Raw genomic sequence first — 26283 nt, forward strand, 5'->3', positions numbered from 1 at the left:
GACCATACAGTGGGAAAATTCAACAATGAATACTCCTCTGCCTGTTGATATCAGGTAGTTCTGCCTATCTCCTAAACTTCCTCCTCTTACTCAAACTGCCAGTTCTGTTTTCTAGGCTAATGTCATGGCTTTATAGACAAGGCTCTAAATATAGAGCCGTGGTGGCCCAGTGGTTAGAATGCAGTACTGCTGGTCTAACTCACTGCTCACTTCAGGAATTCAATTCTGAGCAGCTCAAGGTTGACTCAGCCTTCCATCCTTCCAAGGTCGGTAAAATGAGGACCCAAATTGTTGGGGGCAATATCCAGACTCTGTAAACCATTTAGAGAGGGCTCTGAAGTGTGAAGTGGTATATAAGTCTAAGTGCTATTTCTATACCAATATATTATTTATTTATTTATTTATTTATTTCAATTTGTATACCGCCCTTCTCCTAGTGGACTCAGGGCGGTGAACAGCCAGAACTAAAACACATGCCAATACAAAATTTAAAATTATTAAAAGAATTACATAACTGGCCCAATTTAAAACAATTCAATTAAAACCCAATGACATTTTAAAACTAAAAACTAAAAAAGACTAAAAAGGGGGAGGGGGTTCACGCCAGCCCTGCTTGATGGAAAAGAAAAGTTTTCAGGGCACAGCGAAAGACCCGGAGATCCGATATCCTTCGTATCTCCAGGGGCAAATCGTTCCAGAGGGCAGGAGCTGCCACAGAGAAGGCCCTCCCCCTGGGGGTCACCAGCCGACAGTCCCTCTCTGTGGGCGCGTACTGGTCAGTGGGAGGCTATCGGCGGCAGAAGGCGGTCCTGCAAATACCCAGGTCCTATGCCATGGAGCGCTTTAAAGGTGGTAACCAACACCTTGAAGCGCACCCGGAAGACAACTGGAAGCCAATGCAGCTCATGCAGGAGAGGTGTCACATGGGAGCGCCCCCATGTGACACCTCTATATCTATATCTATATCTATATCTATATCTATATCTATATCTATATCTATATCTATATCTATATCTATATCTATCTATCTATCTATCTATCTATCTATCTATCATCTATCTATCTATCTATCTATCTATCTATCTATCTCTATCTATCTCTATCTCTATCTCTATCTCTATCTCTATCTCTATCTCTATCTCTATATATACCCAAACTCCAAATAAGAAATGTAACACCCAACAAACAGCCGAAATCACCAAGAACATAGGTATTACCAACTGCACGTTCCAAAGGTTTTTTTCAGTGGGGTTCTCACACAGTCTCAAATGTGAGAGTCCCACAGAAGTCCTCACCAAATGCATGTATACAACCATAAGAAGGGCCACCATGTCCCTTTAAATGAGTTTCTGGGTGGGTGTGGCAAGAAATCAAGTTGCACCACCCAAAGGTTGTAGGCATTGCCACCACCACAGATGCAGGCCTCACAGGTGACTATTTATTTAATAAACTAAAAAAAACTTCAAATTATGAAGAATCTCTTTCTTACATCAATGCAGAAAGATAACACAGAAAATATCCTGGAGGGGGGAATAAAAACATGTATCCACTCTGTAACTTTCTCCCTATTTACTGACTGATACAGTTCCAGAGCCATCGTTTTCAGTCATGGGTTCCTCCCGGTTCCTCCCAGTTCCGCTGAGCCGGTAGCGGTGATGATATGACGTCACTGAACTGGTTCTGCCCCCCCGTCCCCCACCCTCTGCATTATTCTTACCTTTTATTTGGCCCCAACCCCAATCTATTGCTGCCTCCTGAGTCCCAGCTGATAGGCTAGAAGGAAAAAACCTGTTTAAACTCTTGCCGTGGGGCTTCAAAGGGCCGCCCTACAGCTGATCAGTGTTAAAAGGCAGTGTGGTGGTAGACCAGTGCCTCCAAAAACAAATGAGTAGACCGGTGCCTGCAAAAATAAATGGGTAGACCAGTGCCTCCAAAAACTAATGGGTAGACCGGTACAGCTCTGCAAGCAGTTAAAATTTACACACTTTCCACCGCGCCCTAAAAACGTTTTTATTCCAACAGGCTGGTCTGGCCTAACTCTCCCTTTTAAATTGGGTTTTAAATGTTTTACATAAATTGGATGTTTTTAAATTTGTTTTTGAGCCCAAATTATTTAATCTATTTTTAATAACTTTTAACTTTTATATGTTACTTGTATTTTTATCTTGGCTGTTCACCGCCCTGAGTCCCCTGGGAGTAGGGCGGTATATAAATATGATAATAAATAAATAAAAATAAATAAATAAATAAAAGCCTGGTAGACCAGTCCCTCTGCTAAATCCTAAAGAATTGTCACATGACCATCAAGCCATGCCCATAAAATAAGCCCACAGAACCAGTAGTAAAAATTTGTAGAACCCACCCCTGATCGTTTTCCTATCTTAGTCAGCTCTCATCAAAAAAACATATAGTTCTATCAATTCTCAAGACAAAGATAGTTTGACACCCAGAGAATTCCTCAAGCATCACTTTCTAGACATGTCCTGACAGGAAGGACGGCAATCACTACAGAATAGTGCCTCAGGGGTGTAGCTGTGATTTTTCACATGCTTTTCTCCAGCTGCCCTGCAAATGGAGCCCTTTAAAATGTTCAGCATCCCCAGAGAAATTGCTTCTCACTGTCTTTATCACTATCCTAGTCTTTAAGACTTCTTTGGCTACTTATTCAGTGACTGCCTTTGACGTAAATAGTCTAAAACAACCTGAAAGAGACCTTGCACCAGAAATGAATAAAATGGCTCTGGTCACAGTGTTTGTGGCACATGTTTTGGAACAGGCAGGGGCTGTGACCCTTTCACTCCTTTCCAGGTGAAGCTCAGTTTGTCTCTGAATCAGCAAAGACTGGCATTTTCATCTGGTGAAAGCTCTTTGAATTCCACTCACACTTCTTGTTGCTCGTTTTAAGAAATGGGAAAGAGATTAATTCAATCCGATGAATTATGGAACTCAAACTTTTGCTTCTAATACTGCTGGTGTCCCAGCCAGTCTCCGGGAAATTTAGAATGAAATGCCCACTAAAATTTGTGGACCAGGTTGAAAAAAATCCATGGAGCTATTACAGGCCAGGAGACTATCTCGTTAGTGTTGTCGTGACAGCTTCAAACATTGTTGTTCAGCCATTACATTTCAACATGGCTCCTTTTATGGTCTCTAATCGGTAAGTCATTCTGTGTGATGCAGTTGCATTTCTTTGGTTTGAAATGAAGTGTCTTCTTCATTTCATTTTTTCCCCCTACCTATTACAAAGTTGCAGGACAGCAGTAAATTCTTGAATCATTTTAATTTATAGGGCTGTCTTAAGTGGTCTTTCTTGTATGAGACTCAAATGCAAGGAAGGGGAGAAGGAAACTTAAAAGAACCCCAGAAAGAGAAAAAACAATACAAAGAATTTCCCCTTCCTCTTTCAGTCTAGATTTCATCATTTCAATATTGACTTTTATTCAATGTACTTATTGAAAAGGTTCCATAGTTTTGTCTCATTGCTATTCAATGCTTTCATAATGCCTTGGTAAGGCCACACTTGGAACACTGCATCCAGTTTTGGTCACCACAATATAAAAAAGATGTTGAGACTCCAGAAAAAGTGCAGAGATGAGTGTAGGAAGTTAGCACCCACCCCTTTCCTAGAAGAATGAAATATTTTGGGTAATATTAAAAAGGCAGAATATTATGTTTCCCTGTATGAGAAATGGAGAAGCATGTTTTTAAAGACAAAGCAGCTCCCACCTTCCTGCCCCCACCCTTTTGTTAATGGGCCAGAGGCAGAAACTCAATCTTTGTCGATGGACCTTCATCTGCAACACAATAGCAACAGAAACTAACACAATGGGACCCATCTAGACAGAAACTCACCACATGGCACCTGGGAAGATTACATCAGCCAGCAGGGCTAGCTAAGACCCCCACCCCCTGAGAGTCTGACAACCAATCAGGAAACTCTTTCTGGGCCCCAAGAAATGCAGAGCCAGAGAGAGCATAAAAACCCGAAGATTTACTGTATCACCCCTTTTCTGTTCAGGAATTCAAGCCATGTGATCCTGTCCACCATTAAATCATCTTTCCAAGCAGTCTCCATGTTTCCAGGGTCTTTTTCCCCACTTGGAGCAGAACCCAGAAGGATATTTCTTCCTACATGAGCAACCAAGATGATTAGGGATCTGGAGGTTAAAACATATGAAGAACGGTTGCAAGAACTGGGCATGGCTAGTTTGGTGAAGAGAAGGACAAGGGGTGACATGATAGCAGTGTTGCAATATCTAAGGGGCTGCCACAAAGAAGAGGGAGTCAACCTATTCTCCAAAGCACTTGAAGGCCAGACAAGAAGCTAAACTAATCAAGGAGAGAGGCAACCTAGAACTAAGGAGAAACTTCCTGACAGTTAGAACAATTAAATCAGTCGAACAACTTGCCTCCAGAAGTTGTGAGCACTCCAACACTGGAAGTTTTAAAGAAGAAATTAGACAGCTACTTGTCTGAAATTGTTTAGGATTTCCTGCCTGACTAGGGGCCTGGACTAGGAGACCCTCAAGGTCCCTTCCACCTCTGTTATTCTGTTATTCCTTATCCACCTAGGAACAGAGAATGGATTGTATTCGGTGTGTGTGATGGGTCACTTATGAAGCATGGCCCTCCTTTTATGGTGCTTACTTTAATCATTAGACAAATGAAAATAAGCACTACTACAAATAATGATATGCCATATTTGTGACTGTTAATTCTGTTGGAAGACTATCTCTATCCCATCTTCTAAATACTCTTAAATGATGATGGCTGACTATCATTTACCTCTGCCTTTGGATCAGTATTGGCTTAAGTTTCAATAGGCTTGTGGAGATAAAGTGGAATAAGTTAAATGAGGATTATGTTCATGCTGTTGATCATGATCATTAAATGAATTTTTTTTTTTTACAGTAGGTTAAATATTGATATGACAAGTCTCTTACCCTTCGTTTTCGCCATTCAAGAGATCAATAAGGACAGGCAGCTCCTGCAGAATCTCACACTTAGCTACAACATCCATGACAATTATAAGAACACTCTTGGAACTTCGGGTACCTTGTTAGACATGCTGTCTACTGGAGAGGCCAATGTTCCCAACTACAGCTGTGGAAGGAAGGACAACCTCATGGCTCTTATAGATAGAGCTGCCAGTGACATCTCCATCCAGATGTCAACATTAGGAGGCATCTACAAAGTCCCTCAGGTTTGTCTATGCGTTTCTCTATCTGGCAAAATTAGTGGGTGAGGGGGTGGTGAGCGAGTAGTTTTGAGTAGTTCAGAGAACTGGCAAATACCACCTCTGGCTGGCCCCAGAGTTGGGTGGGAATGGAGATTTTGCAGTATCCTTCCCCTGGCACACCCACCAAGCCATACCTACAGAACCGGTAGTAAAAAAAAAAATGGATTTCACCACTGATTTAAGGTAAAGGTAAAGGTTCCCCATGCACATATGTGCTAATCATTCCTGAGTCTAGGGGGTGGTGCTCATTTCCGTTTCTAAGCCGAAGATCTAGTGCTGTCTGAAGATGTCTCCATGGTCATGTGGCTGGCATGACTAAACACCAAAGGCACACGGAACACTGTTACCTTCCCACTAAAGGTGGTCCCTATTTTTTCTACTTGCATTTTTTACCTGCTTTCGAACTGCTAGGTTGGCAGAAGCTGGGACAAGTAACGGGAGCTTACCCCGTTACACGGCACTAGGGATTCAAACCACTGAACTGCCAACCTTTTGACTGACAAGCTCAGCATCTTATCCACTGAGCCACTGCATCCCTTTCACATAGATTTACTGGTGTAAAATTAAAGCTATGAAAACTGACAGACTCCCCAAATTCTGTCTTTTAGAACAAACAAAATTTCAATTAAGAAAATGTAATTGAATTGTACAATGACAAATTAGATTAGAAGCCGTGCCCTCTCTCTATACTGTATAACTTTGATACAACTGGAGAAGAAGCTAAAAAGATTGCTGCTCAAAGGATCCAGGATATCAAAACAGAGAAAGATATAGCCGTCCTTAGTAAGACTGGAACATTGAAATGGAGGAGCTGCTACAAATGTTCCATTAAAATTAAAAATTTACGTATGATACGGCAATTTATTGGAAGAAAACAGTTCAGCTGAAATGTGTGTAACTGGATTTGGCTCAGTGGTGGTTGCTACTGGTTCGGTCTGGATCTTGCTGTTGTGGCTCTGTTACCTGAGCCTGTGTCATCGGCAGGAGAGGACTCCGAGAGTGAAGGAGAGGAGTTGGCAAGGACCCTCTCCAGGACCCTCCTCTCTGGCAATGCCTTCGGTGTCCGCTGAAGGGCAAGAGATAGGGCCGGGCCAAGCATGTCCACGCAGCCACAGATGGACAGTGATGAGGGTAATGAGTCTTGGCTGGATCCACGCCAGCGTCGCAGAGATAAGCGCGCGCAACAGAAGAAAAGGCGTGCCCGACATTAGGCTGAGTCACTGGACCACACCCCACAAGGTATAAAAGGGAGTGTGGTGGCCAGTCAAACCTTGTGATGAACAAAGCTGAAAGCTTCCACGCCATTCTGCATTACCGGACTTTTGCTATAGACTTTGCTGGATTATCTCTGGACTTGATTGACTCTGTAATTATTGAGCTGTTTCCTTTGATGTACCAGAAGTGGGGAGAAGTTATCTCTCCTCTTCGTAAGTAATAAACTCTTGGCAGGCAGCCACTAGGTTGTTGCCAAGTTCCGTTATCATAAGGAAAAGGATTTTGCTGGCTGGTTTGGTCTTTAACTCTTGAACGTCTGTTGATGTATGTGCGTGTTGGACGGGGACAGAACATTTGCAAACCGGTAGTAATGGTGGCGGGACATGCGCAGAAGCTTCTGAAAATATGATTTGCATTCTTTATTTTTTTTTTACTTAATTGGTTTCTTTTATTCTGTTTTATATACTTCCTTGTTAATGTCATGTGTTTTGCCTTCTGTGTTTTGATATGGTCTAATAGCTAATCAACAATAATCATTCTAATGCATTGATTAGGACCAAGTGGGGTTTATTAAAACCTAATATTTTGGACTTTGCCTGATCTCAAATATATCATAGCATTCTCCATTGTTTTTTAGGTCAGTGATGTAAGTGTTTCAGAGGCTCTGAGTGATAAAAATCAATTTCCCTTTTTCTACGCAATGGCACCCAAAGAAGGGATCCAGTATCCAGGAATTATTCAAGTGCTCCTCTATTTCAGATGGACCTTGGTTGGTCTCTTTGCTTCTGACACAGAGAAAGGAGAAAAAATCATAAGGTTTTTGACTACTGTGCTTGTCAGAAATGGAATTTTTGTTGTTATATCACACCTATTCCTAAAAGCTAGACCTACAGATCACCTCAGGGATGCCTTCTCTAAGTGGAGACAAGTCAATGTCTTTGTTTACTATTTAGAATACGGCAACTTCCTGGATGGAATTCTCCTCGCTTACTTAACCCTTGAAGGTTTTCCAGGACCCATTGAAGGGAAAGTCTGGATCATCACAATTGTGGCAACATTGCCAATCAGAAGGGAAAGAATTTTCAAATATGTCCATAGTATTTGGAACTTTGAAGTGCAGGACAAAAAAAGGCCAACAAATTATGTCATTAAACCTGATATCTTTCTGAAAACCCGGTTTCAAGATCAATCTTTTCATTGTTCTGTTTCAAAGTACATCTTTTCTGTCAAAGGCCGGAGAAGATGCACCCAGAAAGCACCACTGGAAACCCAACAGGAAAAAAACAGGTTACGGATCCCAAATGACCATCCTGTTTACAATATTGTTAAGACGCTGGCCATTGCCTTGAATGCCGCATATTCCTCCACAACAAAGAGGAGAAGGAAGGACAGCAAAAAGTCTTCAGCCGTGGCAGGTATGGTGATCTGTCCCCGTCCACACACACACACAAACACAGCCAGCCAAGGGTTAAGGAAGCACTTAGCACGCACCCAGGTCTTTATCTCCAACTTGGCAGTGATATACACACCGTCTGCCAAGTGCTTTTATTTCCACAGAAACAGAAAGATAATATACTCAGCGTACAAGAGTCCAACAAAAACAATATTCCTCTCAGCAGCTTCGGACGAGGCTCTAGTGACTATCCAGGGTTTGTTTTTGTTCGTCACAGGGATCACTGGCCACCACCCTCTATTATATAGTCTCTGGGGTGTGGTCCAGTGACTCAGTTCTAATCCCTAGCACGCCTCCTGAGCTTCTGCAATCGTTTATCATGCCTTCGTTGGCGTGCATCAAGGAATGACGTCTCTCCTTCACTCTCATCCGAGACACCTGTCTCCCGGCTAATCTCCTCTCCCTCGGCCGGCACCTGAGACAGTGCCAGAGGGGAGGGGCCTGGAGAGGGAGGCCTGGCTGACTCCTCTTCCTCATGCTTGGAGCTTTCTTCCTCCGATGGGATAGGCTCAGAGGGCGGGGCCACAACATATGGGATCTCAACAACATTATTTATTTATTTATTTATTTATTTATTTATTTATTTATTTATTATTTTATTAATTTTTTATACTGCCGTTCTCCTGCTGGACTCAGGGCAGTGAACAGCCAAGAATAAAAACATCACATACAAAATTTAAAATTTTTAAAAGAATTAAACAACATTAAATGTTAAAATATTTAAATTTAGTAGCTAAAGCAGTGGTAAGCCAGAACACACAGCCTTTATCCTGCAGTGGATGGACAATGACTAAAATGATGATGATGGGGATGATGATGATGATATAGATATATTGGCACCAGAGGTGGTATTCAGCCGGTTCAGACCAATTCACCCAAACTGGTAGCGGCGATGGCAGGTGGGCCTGCCCACTCTCCCCAGCTCCAAGTCATGCTATTTAGGCATGTTTTCGAGGCCGGGCGCATCCGTGGTGAATCAGTGGTAAAGGTAAGTGAAACACACCCCTGCTTGGCAGCCAATCTGATATCACCAGCCAACTAATATCCCTTCAATTCTCTTTCATTCACATCAATAAACATTCCCATCAAATTAACTAATGTTTTGGTATCATTACACTACACTGCTACTAATTTATTCTAATTAATAAGCAGCACGTATATATACAAAAATGTGAAAATGAAATCTTAATGAAAGGTCTAAATTATAGCTGTTCTTTATTTATTTATTTTTAAATTTGATTTATATGCCGCCCTTCTCCGGAGACTCAGGGCAGCTTACAATGTGTTAAGCAATAGCCTTCATACTTTTGTATATTTATACAAAGTCAGTTTATTGCCCCCATAATCTGGGTCCTCATTTTACCTACCTTAGAAAGGATGGAAGGCTGAGTCAACCTTGAACCTGGTGAGATTTGAACTTGCAGTAATTTCAGGCAGCAGATGTAAGTGGATGTTAATTAGTCTGCTGAGCCACCAGAGCTCATAGCTCTTTTAAAAGAAACCATAGTTTGTCAAGTCTTAGTTTCTAAAAAATCAGATTTTTTTCCAATTGGATTCTACTCATGCGCCTCTCTATCAGGAAATCATAAATATTTAGCTTTGTCTAATAGCTGCATTAAAAAAAAACATGATTTATTAACTTTATTGTATTACTCCTAGTGGACTCCTAGTGTATTAGTCTTAGTGGACAACCATTTAGATATGAGCCAGCAGTGTGCAGCAGCTGCCAAAAAGGTCGACACAGTTCTGAGCTGCATAAACAGAGGGATAGAATCAAGATCATGTGAAATGTTAATGCCACTTTATAATGCCTTGGTAAGGCCACACTTGGAATATTGCATTCAGTTTTGGTCGCCATGATGTAAAAAAGATGTTGAGACTCTAGAAAGAGTGCAGAGAAGAGCAACAAGATGATTAGAGGACTGGAGGCTAAAATATATGAAGAACGGTTGCAGGAACTGGGTATGTTTAGTTTGATGAAAAGAAGGACTAGGGGAGACATGATAGCAGTGTTCCAATATCTCAGGGGTTGCCACAAGGAAAAGGGAGTCAAACTATTCTTCAAAGCACCTGAGGGTAGAAAAAGAAGCAATGGGTGGAAACTAATTAAGGAGAGAAGCAATTTAGAACTAAGGAGAAATTTCCTGACAGTTAGAACAATTAATAAGTGGAACAACTTGCCTGCAGAAGTTGTGAATGCCCCAACAGTGGAAATTTTTAAGAAGATGTTGGATAACCATTTGTCTGAAGTGGTGTAGGGTTTCCTGCCTGTGCAGGGGGTTGGACTAGAAGACCTCCAAGGTCCCTTCCAACTCTGCTATTCTATTCTATTCTATTCTATTCTATTCTATTCTATTCTATTCTATTCGATTCGATTCGATTCGATTCGATTCGATTCGATTCGATTCGATTCTACTCACAGTATATGAGAATGGATGACCAAGGACTGATTGTTATTCATAATTAGCCAGTTTTATGAGAAAGATTAAAAGTTATTTGAGTACAGTTTTTATCCACTCAATTATCATACCATCCAACCCTTTCTTAACTAGGCCCCTAATCATCACATCAAGAAGATGTAGTTTGTTAATAATTTTGCAAGTTACAAAAGTATTAAAAAAACCTTTCAAGTATGAAAAAAACTGTATATAAAAACAAACCAGTATTTCAGTTTTTAAACTTCCTACATGTCTCCTTTCCAGTTCCATTCGTTTCTGGATAAGAATGAGTTTTGCAATCTGTCCCAGAAGAGTCTCTACTTGGACCAAAATGGAGATGTAACAGCAGATCTAAATATCTTTAGCTGGGTGGTTTCCCCAAAAAAAGATCCCATCAAAAAGCGACTGGGAAGTTGCGAAAGACAGAGACTAATTATCAACCAAGATACTATTTCACAGCTACAGTTGCTGAACAAAGTGGGTCAGATTTGGTGTCTTTTCTTTCCCAAAGGTTCTTTTTCAAGAAACAACTAGACTTTTTTTGTTTTTCTTTGAAGACATTTCGCTTCTCATCCAAGAAGCTTCTTCAGTTCTGACTGGATGGTGGGGAAATGGGAGGATTTGTATTCCTTGCAGATAGCTGGGCATTTGCATTCTTTTAGAGTGTCATTGAGGCCACTTGGAGGTTTATCTGTATTCTCAGTGTCACCCGAGTAATACAAATGGGTGTGGAGCCTTCTGGGAACCCCTAAAAGGACTATGTTGTAGACAGGAGATAGATGATGTCATATCTGTCCCCCTCTGTTGAGAGAGGGCTATTCAATTTTGACATAGATGGCCTGTTTGACCCCTATTTCAAAGAAAAAACAAGAAAGTCCAGTTGCCTCTCGAAAAAGCTCTTTTTGGGACAACCATGACCTGGATAACTGAAAATCTTCATAGATATGTGTCTTTTCTCTGTTTTCCAAAGCCTTAGGCCCTATTTCATGTGGGCTAAGCCACCAGACTCAATGTCATTCACAGAGCCTGGTCTTCAGTACTGTTGACCAAAGTATCCTTTAGATGCTGTAATGTCGAACAGTGTTTTAAGTTAATTCAGACTTGTCCACCATGTGTGTCGGATGACAATTCTTTAGGACACAGATCATAAACCAGGAGCCTGGTTTAGCTCAACAGACAGAAGCATTGTAATTTTAACACCAGCTGTCTGCAATTAAAGTAAGATCGAATCTCACCAGGCTCAAGGTTGACTCAGCCTTCCATCCTTTCTAAGGTAGGTAAATTGAGGACCCAGTTTGTGGGGGCAATAAGCTGACTTTGTATAAATATACAAAAGTATGAAGGCTATTGCTTAACGCACTGTAAGCCGCCCTAAGTCTCCGGAGAAGGGCAGCATATAAATAAAATAAAATAAAATAATTTATTTTTATTTTATTTTTATTTTATTTTGAATTTGTATACCGCCCTTCTCCCTGAGGACTCAGGGCGGTGAACAGCCAAATAAAAACATCAAATACAAATATTAAAATACAGTTAAATATATATATATATAAATTTGGCCCCATTAATTAAAATGATAAACAAAACAATTAAAAACACTTAAAAAGAATTAGGCCAGCCCGGCTTGTTGGAAAAAGAAGGTTTTAAGGGCACGGCGGAAGGCACTGAGGTCATGGATTCTCCTTATCTCTGGGGGCAATTGATTCCAGAGGGTAGGTGCCCCCACAGAGAAGGCCCTCCCCCTGGGGGTCACCAGCCTGCAAAATAAAATAAAATAAAATAAAATAAAATAAAATAAAATAAAATAAAATAAAATAAAATAAAATAAAATAAAATAAAATAAAATAAAATAAAATAAAATAAAATAAAATAAAATAAAATAAAATAAAATAAAATAAAATAAAATAAAATAATAAAATAATCCTTTTGTGTCCCCTCACAATCTGGTATCCCCATAAATCTGATGAGAGCGCTCAGGTATGGGGAATTGTGGTCCTTATGGCCTCGGATTTGCTTGTTCTTTGTCTTCAAAAAAACAAAGAAGTAGGCGATTACTTGACCAATTCCTGAGTTCAGATTTGGACTGAATCTGGAGAAATTTTAATTAAGACGGGATGGGGGGGTCACTGGTGCCAGTGAGAAATAAGCTTTGGAATTAGGATTCAGTTTGACCTGAGTGGTCATAATGTCTCCTGAAATATCAGGTCCACGGTTGGTGATATTTTTAGCAGTCTGGACCTCACCAGAATTATCTATGGCTCTTCCCATTGGGATAGTGGAATAGGCCTTTTGCTCCTAGGAAAGAGGCCCAAGGTTTTCAGTTCAAGGGAAATTATAATCGCTGGTCAGATGTGAGACAATGCCCTGAGACAGAAAGTTGAAGCACTGAAATATGATTCTGACCTAAAGAAAAGCCATTCCTGATATCAGAAGTAATGTACAACCTGGAAGGAAATGCTGCTAAGATTTGGCCTTTAGCTTTCAAGAGGGTACTTTACAGTGGTAAAATCCAAATTTTTTTTACTACCGGTTCTGTGGGCGTGGCAGGAGAAGGATACTGCAAAATCTCCATTCCCACCCCACTCCTGGGGGAAGGATATTGCAAAATCCCCATTCCCTCCTCACTCCTGGGGGAAGGATATTGCAAAATCTCCATTCCCACTCCACTCCTGGGGAAAGGATATTGCAAAATCTCCATTCCCACCCCACTCTGGGGCCAGACAGAGGTGGTATTTGCCGGTTCTCCAAACTACTCAAAATTTCCACTACCGGTTCTCTAGAACCTGTCAGAACCTGCTGGATTTCACCCCTGGTACGTTATCTGAAAATCCCTTGAATGCCATTGTTTATCTTGATTGTTAACTATCTTAAGTATCTCTGGAGAACATATTTATCTAATAATAAACATAAGTGTGTCTTTCCATGCCAGTTGGTGTCTCCTAACAGAAAAGACCTTTTCTTGGATATATAGCTGGGCCTTAGAAATATCCGTTTCCCACACAGGGCTCATACTCATGTCCCATGTGCTGCAGCAAAAGATTCCTCACCTACTCTTTTTGAGGGACGTGTTCTCGTGAACTCACTGTCACTGCGTTATGTGTTTGTCAGCCAAGCTTCCATCCTAAGACTTACGGTAGCCTGCCAGAGAACTTTATCACATCTCTGTAGCAACAGAGATAAGACTGTCTTGTGATTTCTGAGGTACTGCGCATGTCCAAGTTTAAGGAAGTAACTTCCTGATCTTTTCCTTTGTCCGTCTATGTTATAAAACTGCCGGTAACAATGTAGTTAGTAAGTTTGTTTTATTTCTTTATAATAAAATGTTTCTTAGAATATATTTCGGGTTTTCTTTCTTTAAAGTATACAGCATGGAAAACAAGATCCATCCGTCTCTAATTAAGTGCAATTACCCCAGGGGAGTATCGAAGCTGATTTACGCTTTGACACTCACTCCATCTCACCTACAGTAGCTATAGTTCTAGACACTAGGCAGCCACTTTTAGTCATAGTTCCACAGCATGGAACCCATTTGAATTGAACAAATAAATGAACGAATAAACAAAGAACATCTGAAGAGCCATGGTGGCACAGTGGTTAGAATGCAGTATTGCAGGCTATTTCTGCCGACTGCCAGCAATTTGATTCTCACCGGCTCAAGGTTGACTCAGCCTTCCATTCTTCTGAGGTCAGTAAAATGAGGAGTCAGATTGTTGGGGGGCAATGTGCCCCCCAACATGACTGTGAATGTAAACCACTCAGGGAAGGCTGTAAAGCATTCTGAAGCAGTATATAAGTCTAAGTGCTATTGCTATCTTCTTTAAAGTTGTCAGCCCTGATGTGTAAGGACTTTTTTCCTTTATATCTTAGTTCTCTGCTGCTTTCAAAGGGTTTGAAATGCTTCATGTAGTCCAGAAGAAACCTTTCCAAATCCTACTGGTCAGATGTTTTTTTCTTCATCACAGTTTTACTCCATTTTAATGAATCTAATACAATGAAGATCATGTTCTAAAATTTAATATGAATGGATCATCAGAGTTTAAAACCGTGGATCTATGACAAGTGGAGGAAGGAATGCTAATATAACCATGAGGAGGATCTCTCTAGCTGTCACCTAATCCTTAAATCTTTTCTCAATCTCCTCCCTCCATGTTATTAAGTGGAAAAAATCCTTTATTTCGATGTGATATTTCAGAAGCAAAAGGGGGTAACTAGATGACAACTCTGCAAATAGTTGTATCTTTTATAATCTGGAAAGAGTCAGAGATTTCATATTTACCTAACTGAAGCCTAGAAACTACTTGGCTAATGTTGATGTCAACCTCCATTTTCCATAGTTGGTGAATCCTAACTTTTTTACCCCTTTGGTATTCCTTGTTTTCATTCTTAGTCTCTGCCTCAGTCCAAATGTGTGGAAAATTGTCATCCTGGATTTGTCAAGCGAGCTTGGGAAGGAGAGCCAGCTTGCTGCTATGACTGTGTTGCTTGTCCAGAGGGGACCATCTCTACTCAGGAAGGTGGGTGACCCCAGAGGAAAGGGTACTGAGTTCGTCCAAATCCAGTTGTTGTGATCAATGTGCATGTTAATGATACATCTAAGCTTGACTATTTTGTTGTTGTTGTTTATTTTCAACATGCTCCATTATTGAATAGAATAGAATAGAATAGAATAGAATAGAATAGAATAGAATAGAATAGAATAGAATAGAATAGAATAGAATGGAATGGAATGGAATGGAATGGAATGGAATGGAATGGAATGGAATGGAATGGAACGGAACGGAATGGAACGCACAAGGAATTTGTCTTGGTGCATACGCTCTCTGAGTACATAAAAGAAAAGATACATTCATCAAGAATCATAAGGTACAACACTTAATGATAGTCATAGGGAAAAAGTCAATATAAATCTTAAGGATACCAGCAATAAGGTTACAGTCATACTGTCATAAGCGGGATGAGATGGGTGGTGGGAACGATGAGAAGATTAATAGTTGTTAAGTCTACTAAGTAGACTTAGTAAATAGTTTGACAGTGCTGAAGGAATTATTTGTTTAGCAGAGTGATGGCGTTCGGGGGAAAAACTGTTCTTGTGTCTAGTTGTTCTGGTGTGCCGTGCTCTATAGCGTCCTTTTGAGGGTAGGAGTTGAAACAATTTACGTCCAGGATGTGAGGGGTCTGTAAATATTTTCACAGCCCTCTTTTTGACTCGTGCAGTATACAGGTCCTCAATGGAAGGCAGGTTGGTAGCCATTGTTTTTTCTGCAGTTCTAATTATCCTCTGAAGTCTGTGTCTGTCTTGTTGGGTTGCAGAACCAAATCAGACAGTTTTATTGTTTTAAATTTATTTATTTATTGGAGGTATAAGGAAAAGATCTTGGGGTATCAGGTAAGAAGAGATAGAAGGACAAGGTGGATTGGACAAGATTACTTCTTCTGGAGGAAATATTTCTTCTCCTTGTCAGATCAGAACTATCCTCTTAGGTTTACCTTTCTTAGGAAGATTGGAATTCTTTGAAATTTGAGGAATGGTTTCCAGTCAATGGCTTTTGCCCACTGAACCAATTTTAGATTTTGGGCCAAAGGATGCATTAATTAAACAGTCAATTTTTATTATGATCATAGCACCAGATAAGCAGAAAGATTTAATTAAGAGGACTATGAAGGGAGTGTGGTTGAGTTCAAGGGACAAGAGGAAGCCAATCAGAAGACTCAGCATAAAACCCTTACAGAAACATTGATGCCAACGTGGAGCTTATTCAGTCTTTAAAAATGTTATGAATCTAAATAAATTCATCTTCTCATTTTTAGAAACTAAAGACTTGGCAAAGGGAGATAACAGACTCAGTTTCTCCTCTTGAATTACTTCAGGAATTAATGTTGTTTTTTATTATGTTTTCCTTCCTTCCTTCCTTCCTTCCTTCCTTCCTTCCTTCCTTCCTTCCTTCCTTCCTTCCTTCCTTTCTTTCATCATTCGCTCTTGATACCTATCTCATACAAAGTTATCCTGGAGGGACCTAAACTAAAACAATCAATAAAATATTTTATAAAACTAGATTCAACCAATGAAACATTGACCAATGAAACATTGACCAATGAAACAATGACCAAGATTGCCAAGAAGGGAGATGAAGAAGTTACATATGATACAATCATTGCACAGGGCTTTGTTACCAAGGATCTCCAGGCCTGTTTAAAGACCACGTTATAAGGGATTTCCAGAAGGCCTCAACTATTAGCAATAGCAATAGCATTTAGACTTATATACTGCTTCATGGTGCTTTTACAGCCCTCTCTAAGCAGTTTACAGAGTTAACATATTCCCCCAACAATCTGGGTCCTCATTTTACCCACCTCGGAAGGATGGAAGGCTGAGTCAACCTTGAGCCGGTGAGATTTGAACTGCTGAACTACACCTAGCAGTCATCTGAAGTAGTCTGCAGTACTGCACTCTAACCACTGTGCCACCTCGGCTCTTAGGGGCTAATATCAATTTGGGGCTAGTTAATGCCTCTGTTGAGGAATGGTTGTTACCACCACCTTACCTTGAAGGAGGCCGCAGTGCATCCATTTCTCCAGAGACTCTCCATGGATCCAACCATGATAGATAACTTTCATAACACTGTCCCACATTTTGAAAGCATGAGTATTGCTCGGTATTTAGGTTGATGGCTGAATTACAGTACCAAAGTAGCATTGGTTGCTCTTGCAGATGACCTCTGGATGGAGGTGGTGCAAGCATCATGACATTTCTGGATCTCTCAGTGACTTTAGATACCATCAACCAAGGTATTCTTCTGGACCAACTGGATGTGGGAGATATTGTTTTGCAATGGTTCTTTGTTCTTTGCATATGGCATCAGTTGATGTTGTCGGGGGAAGACATCAGACCCTAATACCCTTCATTCCTCAGGATTTGATTATCTCTCTTTTCCTCTTTATTATTTACATGAAACTGATGGGTGAGTCATTTGCCACCATGGTGTATTGTATCATTCATACACCACCCATGGCAGGGTAAGTGGTGGTCTTATAAGGATGTTCAGCATGCAGAGGCTGTATGGATCTGAATGGGAGGAATTGACTTCAACTCAATCCTAGCAAGATAATACCTTTTTAAATTAGACACTGTGCAAGAAATATTACTTTCTGTTTTCTCAGATACTGAAAAATGCACAAGGTGTCCAGATGATCAATATCCAACTGAGAACCGAGTTCAGTGCATCCAAAAAAGAATATCCTTCCTCTCCTATGAAGAACATCTGGGAGTTATCCTTGTCTCCCTTTCCCTTTTCTTGTTCCTAACCACAGGATTTGTTTTACTCATGTTCATTAAATACCTAGAAACTCCCATTGTCAAAGCCAACAATCGAGACCTGTCTTATATCCTCCTTGTCTCCCTCCTGCTTTGCTTCTTGTCTCCTTTTCTCTTCATTGGTCAACCAAGAAAAGTCGCCTGCCTTCTCCAACAAACATTTTTCAGCATCATCTTCTCAGTTGCCGTTTCTTGTCTCTTGGCCAAAACCATCACAGTGGTGTTGGCTTTCCTAGCCACAAAACCAGGAAATCGAATGAAGAGATGGTTGGGGAAGAGCTTGGCCAACTCCATTATCCTTTCGTCTTCTGCTGTCCAAGTTGTCATCTGTTCTATCTGGCTTGGAATTTCTCCCCCATTCCCTGACTCTGACTTCCACTCCCAACTTAGAGTGATCATCCTGCAATGCAATGAAGGCTCTGTTGTCATGTTCTATATCACCCTCAGCTACATGGGCTTCCTGGCTGCCATTTGCTTCACATTAGCTTTCCTGGCCAGGAATCTCCCTGGGGCCTTCAATGAAGCCAAGCTGATCACCTTCAGCATGCTGGTCTTCTGCAGTGTCTGGGTGACTTTTGTGCCCACCTATCTGAGCATCAAAGGGAAATACATGGTGGCTGTGCAGATCTTCTCCATCTTGGCCTCCAGTGCTGGTCTGCTAGGCTGCATCTTCATCCCTAAGTGCTACATTATTATTTTAAGACCAGACCTGAACACAAAGGATCATCTTACAGCCAGAATAAATGTAAAACCATGAGACATAACACTATTATGATATTGGAAGAATTGTAAAATTTCTTGTATTTGAAAGAAAATATTAATTATGTCCACTTAGATTGGATGCAGTAGTCCAAGAAAATCAGATGCATACAGTATATTTCTGGAATTGGAAATATATTGGAATTGTTGAATGACTTTTTGCAACTCCCTTCTCTATCATCTCAATCTATCCTGCTAAAGAGAACTCTGTGAATGTCATTTAGAGCAATTTGAAGTTTGGCAACTGCCAATGACCCTGAAACTTTAAATAATTAATTTGAGCAATTATTCTGACTGACAGTGGGTAACAGTGTATATGTGAGGCAGAGTATGTATGAAAAGAGTCGAGATGGATTCAGTGGATTTAAGAGAAGTACTTTCAGTCTTGTAAAATTGATGTTAACCAGTGGTGGGTTCCTCCCAGTTCGGCCCGGTTCGGCCGAGCCGGTAGTGATGACAATATGATGTCACCGGACCGGTTCTCTTTGTTCGGGAGCTGGGCCCTCTCTCCCGCCCCCTGTGTTATTCTTACCTTTTATTTGGCCCCACCCCCAATCTATTGCTGCCTCCTGAGTCCCAGCTGATTGGCTAGAAGGAAAAAAAATGTTTAAACTCTTGCCGTGGGGCTTCAAAGGGCCACCCTACAGCTGCAGTTGCACCCTACAGTTAAAAGGCAGTGTGGTGGTAGACCAGTGCCTCCAAAAACGAATGAGTAGACTGGTGCCTCCAAAAATAAATGAGTAGACCGGTGCCTCCAAAAACAAATGAGTAGACTGGTACAGCTCTGCAAGCAGTTAAAAGCCTGGTAGACTAGTACCTCTGCTAAATCCTAAAGAATTGTCACGTGACCATCAAGCCATGCCCACAAAATAAGCCATGCCCACAGAACCGGTAGTAAAAAATTTTAGAACCCACATCTGATGTTAGCCCTGCAAATCCAGACAAGAAGCACCACTACAGAATCTTGGTGTGGTTCTTGGAGATAGCTTGATTCTAAGTTCTAGTGCTCTTTAGCGTAAGACCAGCACTTTTCTTTGAACTTGATAATTGATATGCAACCAGTGTAGATTTCAGCTGCCCTCTTACACTTGCTTGTCTTTCGCTACCATCTGGTGACAGTCTGCCAAGGACTCTGGGGAGGGTGGATGGGAGTGGGAATGATTGGGGGAAAATGAAAGTGACTGCTGTATCTTCCCAAAATGCTGTTTCAAGATCACCTGGGTGGGAGAAGAAGACAGATGCATACCCACCTCGCTTGAAGTGACCATTCTGAAAACATCTTACTTGAACCTGGTTGGTCACGGGGAGATCAGCAATGGGAGGCAGTTAAGGGAGGGAAAGATTGAACTTAGGGATTTTGGTGCACAATTCTCAGTTCTGGCTTTTTATTACTGCAGTACACTTGATTACTAATAAAACTATACCATTCTCAACAAATTGAGCCAAGGATGGTTTCTATTTAGAGGTTTAAATGGTGGCAGGTCTGACTGTAAAGCTGACCTAGGCCTCCCAAGATCATGAAGCAGACTCCTCATCCCAATACAACCTCTTTTATTTAGGTTAAAGGGAATTCCTCTCCAGCAAGGTCCTGGTAAACAGTCTTTCATGAGATTTCACAACTACAGACCTTTATCAGGCTTAGAGAGTTGCCAGGCCAATATCTTCCAAGCGCCACGTTGTAGCAGTAATTACTTGGCATGAAGTCAGGAACAGATCTTCACCCTAATGAATTGAACTAATTGTCTCCTGTAAACTCCCCTCCCCTTTGCTCCTTTTTATTCCCTATGGGAGGGGCCATTCACTGTCCACCTGTGCCTTTACTCCTGAGTTGGCCCTTGTTCTTAGCTGTTCTCTTCTCCTGGCAGCTCTGTGCATGCTCACACTGGGAACAGGCTCCAGCTGTTCTTCTGCCCCACTGATATCCTACTCCGAAGGCAGTTGATAACTGTCAGATGGCCCTGGCCCCGTCTCTGCCTCCGACACAGAGCACTCATCAGAGCCTTCCCCAGACTCCAAGACTGGCCCATGTTCCTCCCCAACCACCTCACTGTCTGAGTCTGCCACCAGCTCTGCTGGTAGCTGGCAGGCCACAACAAAAGGTTGCATTGCCAATGAGCATCCAGACCATTGCATCCAACACTAGCTGAAATTTCTGAATGATTTTTTAAGAAATCCCTCCGGAGAACACATTACCCAAGTGGTGATTATGGAAAGGATGGTTGACCTGCCAAAGTTGGGCAGAAGCACCTAGCCACAATCTTCATCTGTACTTCTCGCAGAACTATGAATCTAGATTCATAGTTTGAGGGGCTACCACATACAAATGGTTGCCCAAACTCTTCTTAAAAACTTCCAGTGTTGGAGCATTTACAACTTCTAGAGGCAAGTTGTTCCACTGATTACCGTCTTTTTTGGACTATAAAACGCACCGGATTATAAAACGCACCTACGTTTACAGGGGGGAAACAAGAAAAAATAGTTTTTGCCCTCCCCAGCCCCCAGAAGCACTCTGCAGTGCTCCACATGGCCCATTTTCACCAAAAACTGGTGCGTTTTTGGGCTCCCAAGCCCTCCATGCATCGCATTTTGGCCCTCGCAGGGCCCCCAGAAGCACTCTGCAGTGCTCCGCACAGCCCGTTTTCAGCAAAACCAGGTCCATTTTTGCCAAAGTGCAGAGTGCTTCTGGGGATTGGGGAAGGCGAAAATGCGACAGACTGTGGGCTAGGGAGCCCAAAAACAGGCCAATTTTTGCCAAAAACAGGCCATGCGGAGAAGTGCAGAGTGCTTCTGGGAGCTGGGGAAGGTGAAAACATGACACTTGGAGGGTTCAGAAAGCCAAAAATGCCCATATTCAGTCTATAAGACTCACCTAAATTTTCACCCACTTTTAGTGGGGGGGGGAGGTGCATCTTATACTCCGAAAAATATGGTAATTGTTCTAACTATCAGGAAAGTTCTTCTTAGTTCTAGGTTGCTTCTCTCCTTAATTTCCATCCATTGCTTCTTCAGGTGCTTTGAAGAGAAGGTTGACTCCTTCTTCTTTGTAGCAACCCCTGAGATATTGGAACAAAAAGCATATACACACAACGAGAACAAGGGCCACCAGGTGACCTCAAGCCTGCTTCTGGCGGGATGTGGCAAGAAATAAGGCCTCCCTGTTCACCAATTGATGGTCACCACCATCACCTCAGCTGCAGACCTCCCAGGCAATTGTTTATTTAATAAAATAAGAAACTTCAAAATATAAAGAATCTCCAGTGTCTTGCATATGCTGGAAGGGCAACGTAGAGCAGGGGTGTCAAACTTATGTCGTCACGATGTTGTCATGTGACATATCATTATTTTTTCCCCTTCACTAAACCGGGCATGGGCATGGCCAGTGTGTGACACATCCGGCCCATGGGCCGTGAGTTTGACAGCCCTGAAATAGAGAGTGTCAAGGAAAAAATAAATAAATACAAACTTCTATCCAATCTATAACTTTCTCCCAATTTACCCATCCATACAGTCCACAGGCTGCTACTTTCCTGTCTCTTAATAAGGTCTCATTCAAAAATTTATATTGCCAGAACAAGTGGGAAATGAAATGTCCCTTCATGAAGAAATAATTTTAAACTCAGCTTTGATTTACCATAAATATATGGAGATCTAATATAAAAGAAAATCACAAACAGGCCCTACTCTGTTTGTGTTCAAGGGTGTTCAAGGCAGTGGTGGGATTCAGCTGGTTCTATCCGGTTAGGGTGAACCGGTAGTGGTGACTGAGGGAGGCTCCGCCCACCCACTCGGATGTAATTTGCGAGCAATGTGCATGCACTCACATTTGCAAACTGGTAAGGAAGGTAAGTGTATCCCACCTCTGGTTCAAGGGTACTGATCTGTTCAAGGGTACTGATCTGTTCTTTGGTGTAGAAGACAAGTAGCATTAGAATTAAGTCTCATCAACCTAGAATGGCACAAAACTCCATACTTATGGGTGAGCTTCCCTAGCTGTCTATGGAGGCAAAATACCAGGATAGCAAAAGTCAATTACTTAGATGGTGAACTATCTACCTGCAGCATCACTTTTTGTACATGTCCTGACAGGAAGGAGCCAAAACACTACAAAACAATGTCCCCCAGATGTGTGTCTCTGTTTTTTTTCCCACCAACATGTTTTTTTCTGCATAATCCTTCTTTGCACATGGAACCCCAAAAGACCTTCAAGATTCCCAGAGGAGAAACTGCTCCTCACTGTAATTATCACCATCCTGGTCTTTGCTACTTTGCTGTAAATATCAAACTGAAGCAACATGGAAGGGATTTTTCGTTAGAAAAGAATAAATGCCTTAGAGGACACTCTGTGTGATACAATTTTTGGCTTTGCTCATGAATGTACCTTTCTATCCTTTCCAAGCGAAGCTCAGTTTGTCTCTGTCTGAATCAGGAAAACCATCTTGTGGCATTTCCATCTTGTGAAAGGGCTTTCAATTCATCTACCTCCTCTTATTGTTCTCCTTTAGAACTGGGAAGGCAATTGAGGGTTATATGAATAATGGACCTCATCTTTCTGCTTCTGATATTGCTAGCATCCCAGCCAGTCTCTGGGAAACGTAGATTGAAGTGTCCGCTAAATTTGAAGCACTGGGGTGGAGAAAATTCTTATTACAAGCCAGGGGACCATATCATTAGTGTGGTCACCACTGCAACAAAACTATTGCACACAAAGTTGCCTTTCAACTTTCCACATAGTCAGTTTCGCACGTAAGTCATTCAGTATGATGGAATTGCATTCCTTTCATTTGCATTTCTAGCAATCTTCTATTTTTCTTCTTATTTCATTTACTCCTGGATGGTAGAATATGTCTAATTTCTTGAGTTGATTGATATCCGTGGCTTCTCTGTTTTGTCTTATTTGATGAAAGAGTCCCAAAACAAAAAATCAGGCAGAAAAAAATCCTGAAAGAATCCAAGTTATTTTCCCCTTCATGTCCAATCTTGATTTCAACACTTCAAAACTGAATTATTAAAAGAGTTATACTCACCTCTGCCCAGCCTATTTCTGTATTTTTATGGCCATTCATTGATATTCAAAGCCAAATGTTTATACAAATAGATTGATTTATTTTTAGAGTTGCTTTTCTGAGTCACATGTGAAATATCTCCTTCCTATTCTGGTGCTTCTACTTTAATGATTCAATGATTTTCAATACTGGTTATTGGACAAAAATAAGCCCTACTATAAATAATGATCTATTTGTGATTATTAACTTTGTTGGAAGTTCACTCTTCTCAACATTCATAAAAATTAAATAGGGATGGGTGACTGTAATTAGTCTCCCATTTGGGATCAAAATTGGATTAAGACTCAGTAGGCTTCTGAAGATAAAGATACATAAATAAAAATATTTGATGATCATGATGATGGCATGAATATTTTTTTACAGTAGCTTGTCTACTGATAAGTCTAGAATCCTTGGCTTCATTTTTGCCATTCAAGTGGTCAACAATAATCTCCAGCTTCTGCTCAATCTCACTCTGGGCTACAACATCCATGAGAAAAATATGAATGCCATTGCCACTTCAGATGCCTTACTGGACATGCTCTCAACTGGAGAAGCCAACGTCCCCAATTACAGCTGTGGAAGGAAGGACCATCTTTTGGCTCTTCTTGATGGAGCTGCCAGGGACATCTCCATCCAGATGTCAACCTTAGTAGGCCCCTACAAAGTCCCACAGGTTTGTTTGTGTGTGTTTCTCTAGCTGGTAAAACAGGTGTGGTGGTTGTCAGTGAGCAATAGATTCAACCATATCTTCTCTATGGAATTCAAAAGATGCTTTCCACCATGGCCATTCTAGTTGTCACAAATATAAATTGGGATTCAAAATGGGGAGGGAGAAAGGTTCAAAACAGACATATCCTCTTAAGACACCATTCCCATTGTTATGGGAGCTTCTTCTGAAGGTGAGGAGAGGCTCTGGGTCCAATCAAAGAGTGTTCTATAATGGGAAGCTCATATTTTGTAAATGATCTTTGCAAAAAAAAATTTTTTTCAATGTCTAATTGAAACTATGGAAACTGACTGACTCAAATTTGTGTCTGTTTCAACAGACAAAATTTCAATTAAAGACCTACAGACAAATTATTTTAGTAGCTGTGCTTTCTCTGTCCCTTGCGCAACTGGAGAACAAGCTAGAAAGTTTGTTGCACAAAGAACCTGGGATTTTCAAGAGAAAGAAATAGCTAATGTAGGTAAGATTGGGAAGCTGAAATGGATGAGCTGCTACAAACATCCCTTCCTAATTGTTCAGTATTGAAACTCAGAAATGCCTAAACATCTTTGGACAGTATTTATTCAAGCAAGATTTGAGCAGCTGGACAAAATCTTTATGGAACCTCTCTTCCCTTATAGAATAGAATTCTTTATTGGCCAAGTGTGATTGGACATACAAGGAATTGGTCTTCGGTGCAAAAGCTCACAGTGTGCATAAAAAATACAAGAATCAAGATGCAACACTTAGTGATAGAGATAGGATACTAAATAAGCAATCAAAATCATACTAGAAAACTAAAATTAGAAAATTATAATTTTATATAAAATTATATATAAAAATTATAGCGAACAAAGTTATATTTGTGGATTTTTGAGAGATAGAGGATGTAATGCACCTATGATTTGAATTCCACTGTGTAAGAAGTCAATATCTTGGACTGCACATTAGATGAAAGACCTATTGGCATCTTTATATTAAAACAACATATTTGCTGGGTGATCAAAAATTGAAATGTATGTATAATAAAGGTAAAGGTAAAGGTTCCCCTCACACATATGTGCTAGTCATTCTAAGCTAGCATGACTAAGGCTCACGGAATGCTGTTACCTTCCCAACATAGTTGGTCCCTATTTTTCTACTTGCATTTTTTACAAACTGCTTTCAAACTGCTAGGTTGGCAGAAGCTGGGACAAGTAACAGGAGCTCACCCCATTACGCGGCACTAGGGATTCGAACTGCTGAACTGCTGACCTTTCGATCAACAAGCTCAGCATCTTAGCCACTGAGCCACCACATCCTCATGTATAATAGGGCTCCTTATTTGAACAAAACAGTTCAGTTGATGGTAGAGATGATATATAAATATAATTTGCATTAGAAACAAAGAAACAGGGAAATATACAGTCTAAGAGCAATCAACAATAATTTTTCATCCAAACCAAGTTGGATTTATTAAAAGTAAAATAATATTTTTGACTTGATCAGTCCCCAAATATAACACAGAATTCTTCATTGCTTTTCCAGATCACTGACAAAATTGTTTCAGAGGCTCTGAGTGAAAAAAATCAATTCCCTTTTTTCTACCGGATTTTCCCCAAATTAGGATTCCACTACCCAGCAATCGTCCAAGTGCTCCTGCATTTCAGATGGACCTTGATTGGTCTCTTTGCTTCAGACACAGAGAATGGAGAGAATTTCATGAGAACTTTGTCTCTTGTGCTTTTCAGGAATGGGATTTGTGTTGTTATATCACAACTATTCTCAAGGACTACACTTATATCATCCTTCAGGGATGCCATCACTAAGTGGAGACAAGTCAATGTATTTGTTCATTTCATGGAATATGATTCTCTTCTGGACAGAATTTTTCCTTTCCATACTGTGTTTAACCATTTTCCAGGGCCCATTGAAGGGAAAGTCTGGATCACATCATTCCTGGGAACATATAAAATAAACCAGAGCAAACTGTTCAGATATATACATAGTATTTGGACCTTTGCTTTTCAGGAAAAAAAAAGACCAAAAGATTATTATTTTCAACCTGACGTATTCGTGGAACAGGAATTTGAAGATCATTATTTTCTCTGTTCTGTTTCAAAGAATGTCTTTTCTG

The 26283-nt window shown here is 40.8% G+C and overlaps 1 protein-coding gene across 1 annotated transcript in view; it reads left to right on the forward strand.

Annotated features, from left to right (window-relative positions):
• LOC148116064 (vomeronasal type-2 receptor 26-like) overlaps positions 1-18414 on the forward strand; it is a 51372-nt gene extending 32958 nt beyond the window's left edge. Inside the window, exon 5 of the mRNA XM_087885371.1 lies at positions 17600-18414. Within this exon, the coding sequence (XP_087741497.1) occupies positions 17600-18414 (815 nt within the window). The remainder of the gene's footprint in view (positions 1-17599) is intronic.
• Positions 18415-26283: the final 7869 nt, after the last annotated feature.

The sequence above is a fragment of the Pantherophis guttatus genome, chromosome 2 (assembly GCF_059756535.1).
Source record: "Pantherophis guttatus breed Tessera chromosome 2, ASM5975653v1, whole genome shotgun sequence".
Taxonomy (NCBI): Eukaryota; Metazoa; Chordata; class Lepidosauria; order Squamata; family Colubridae; genus Pantherophis; species Pantherophis guttatus.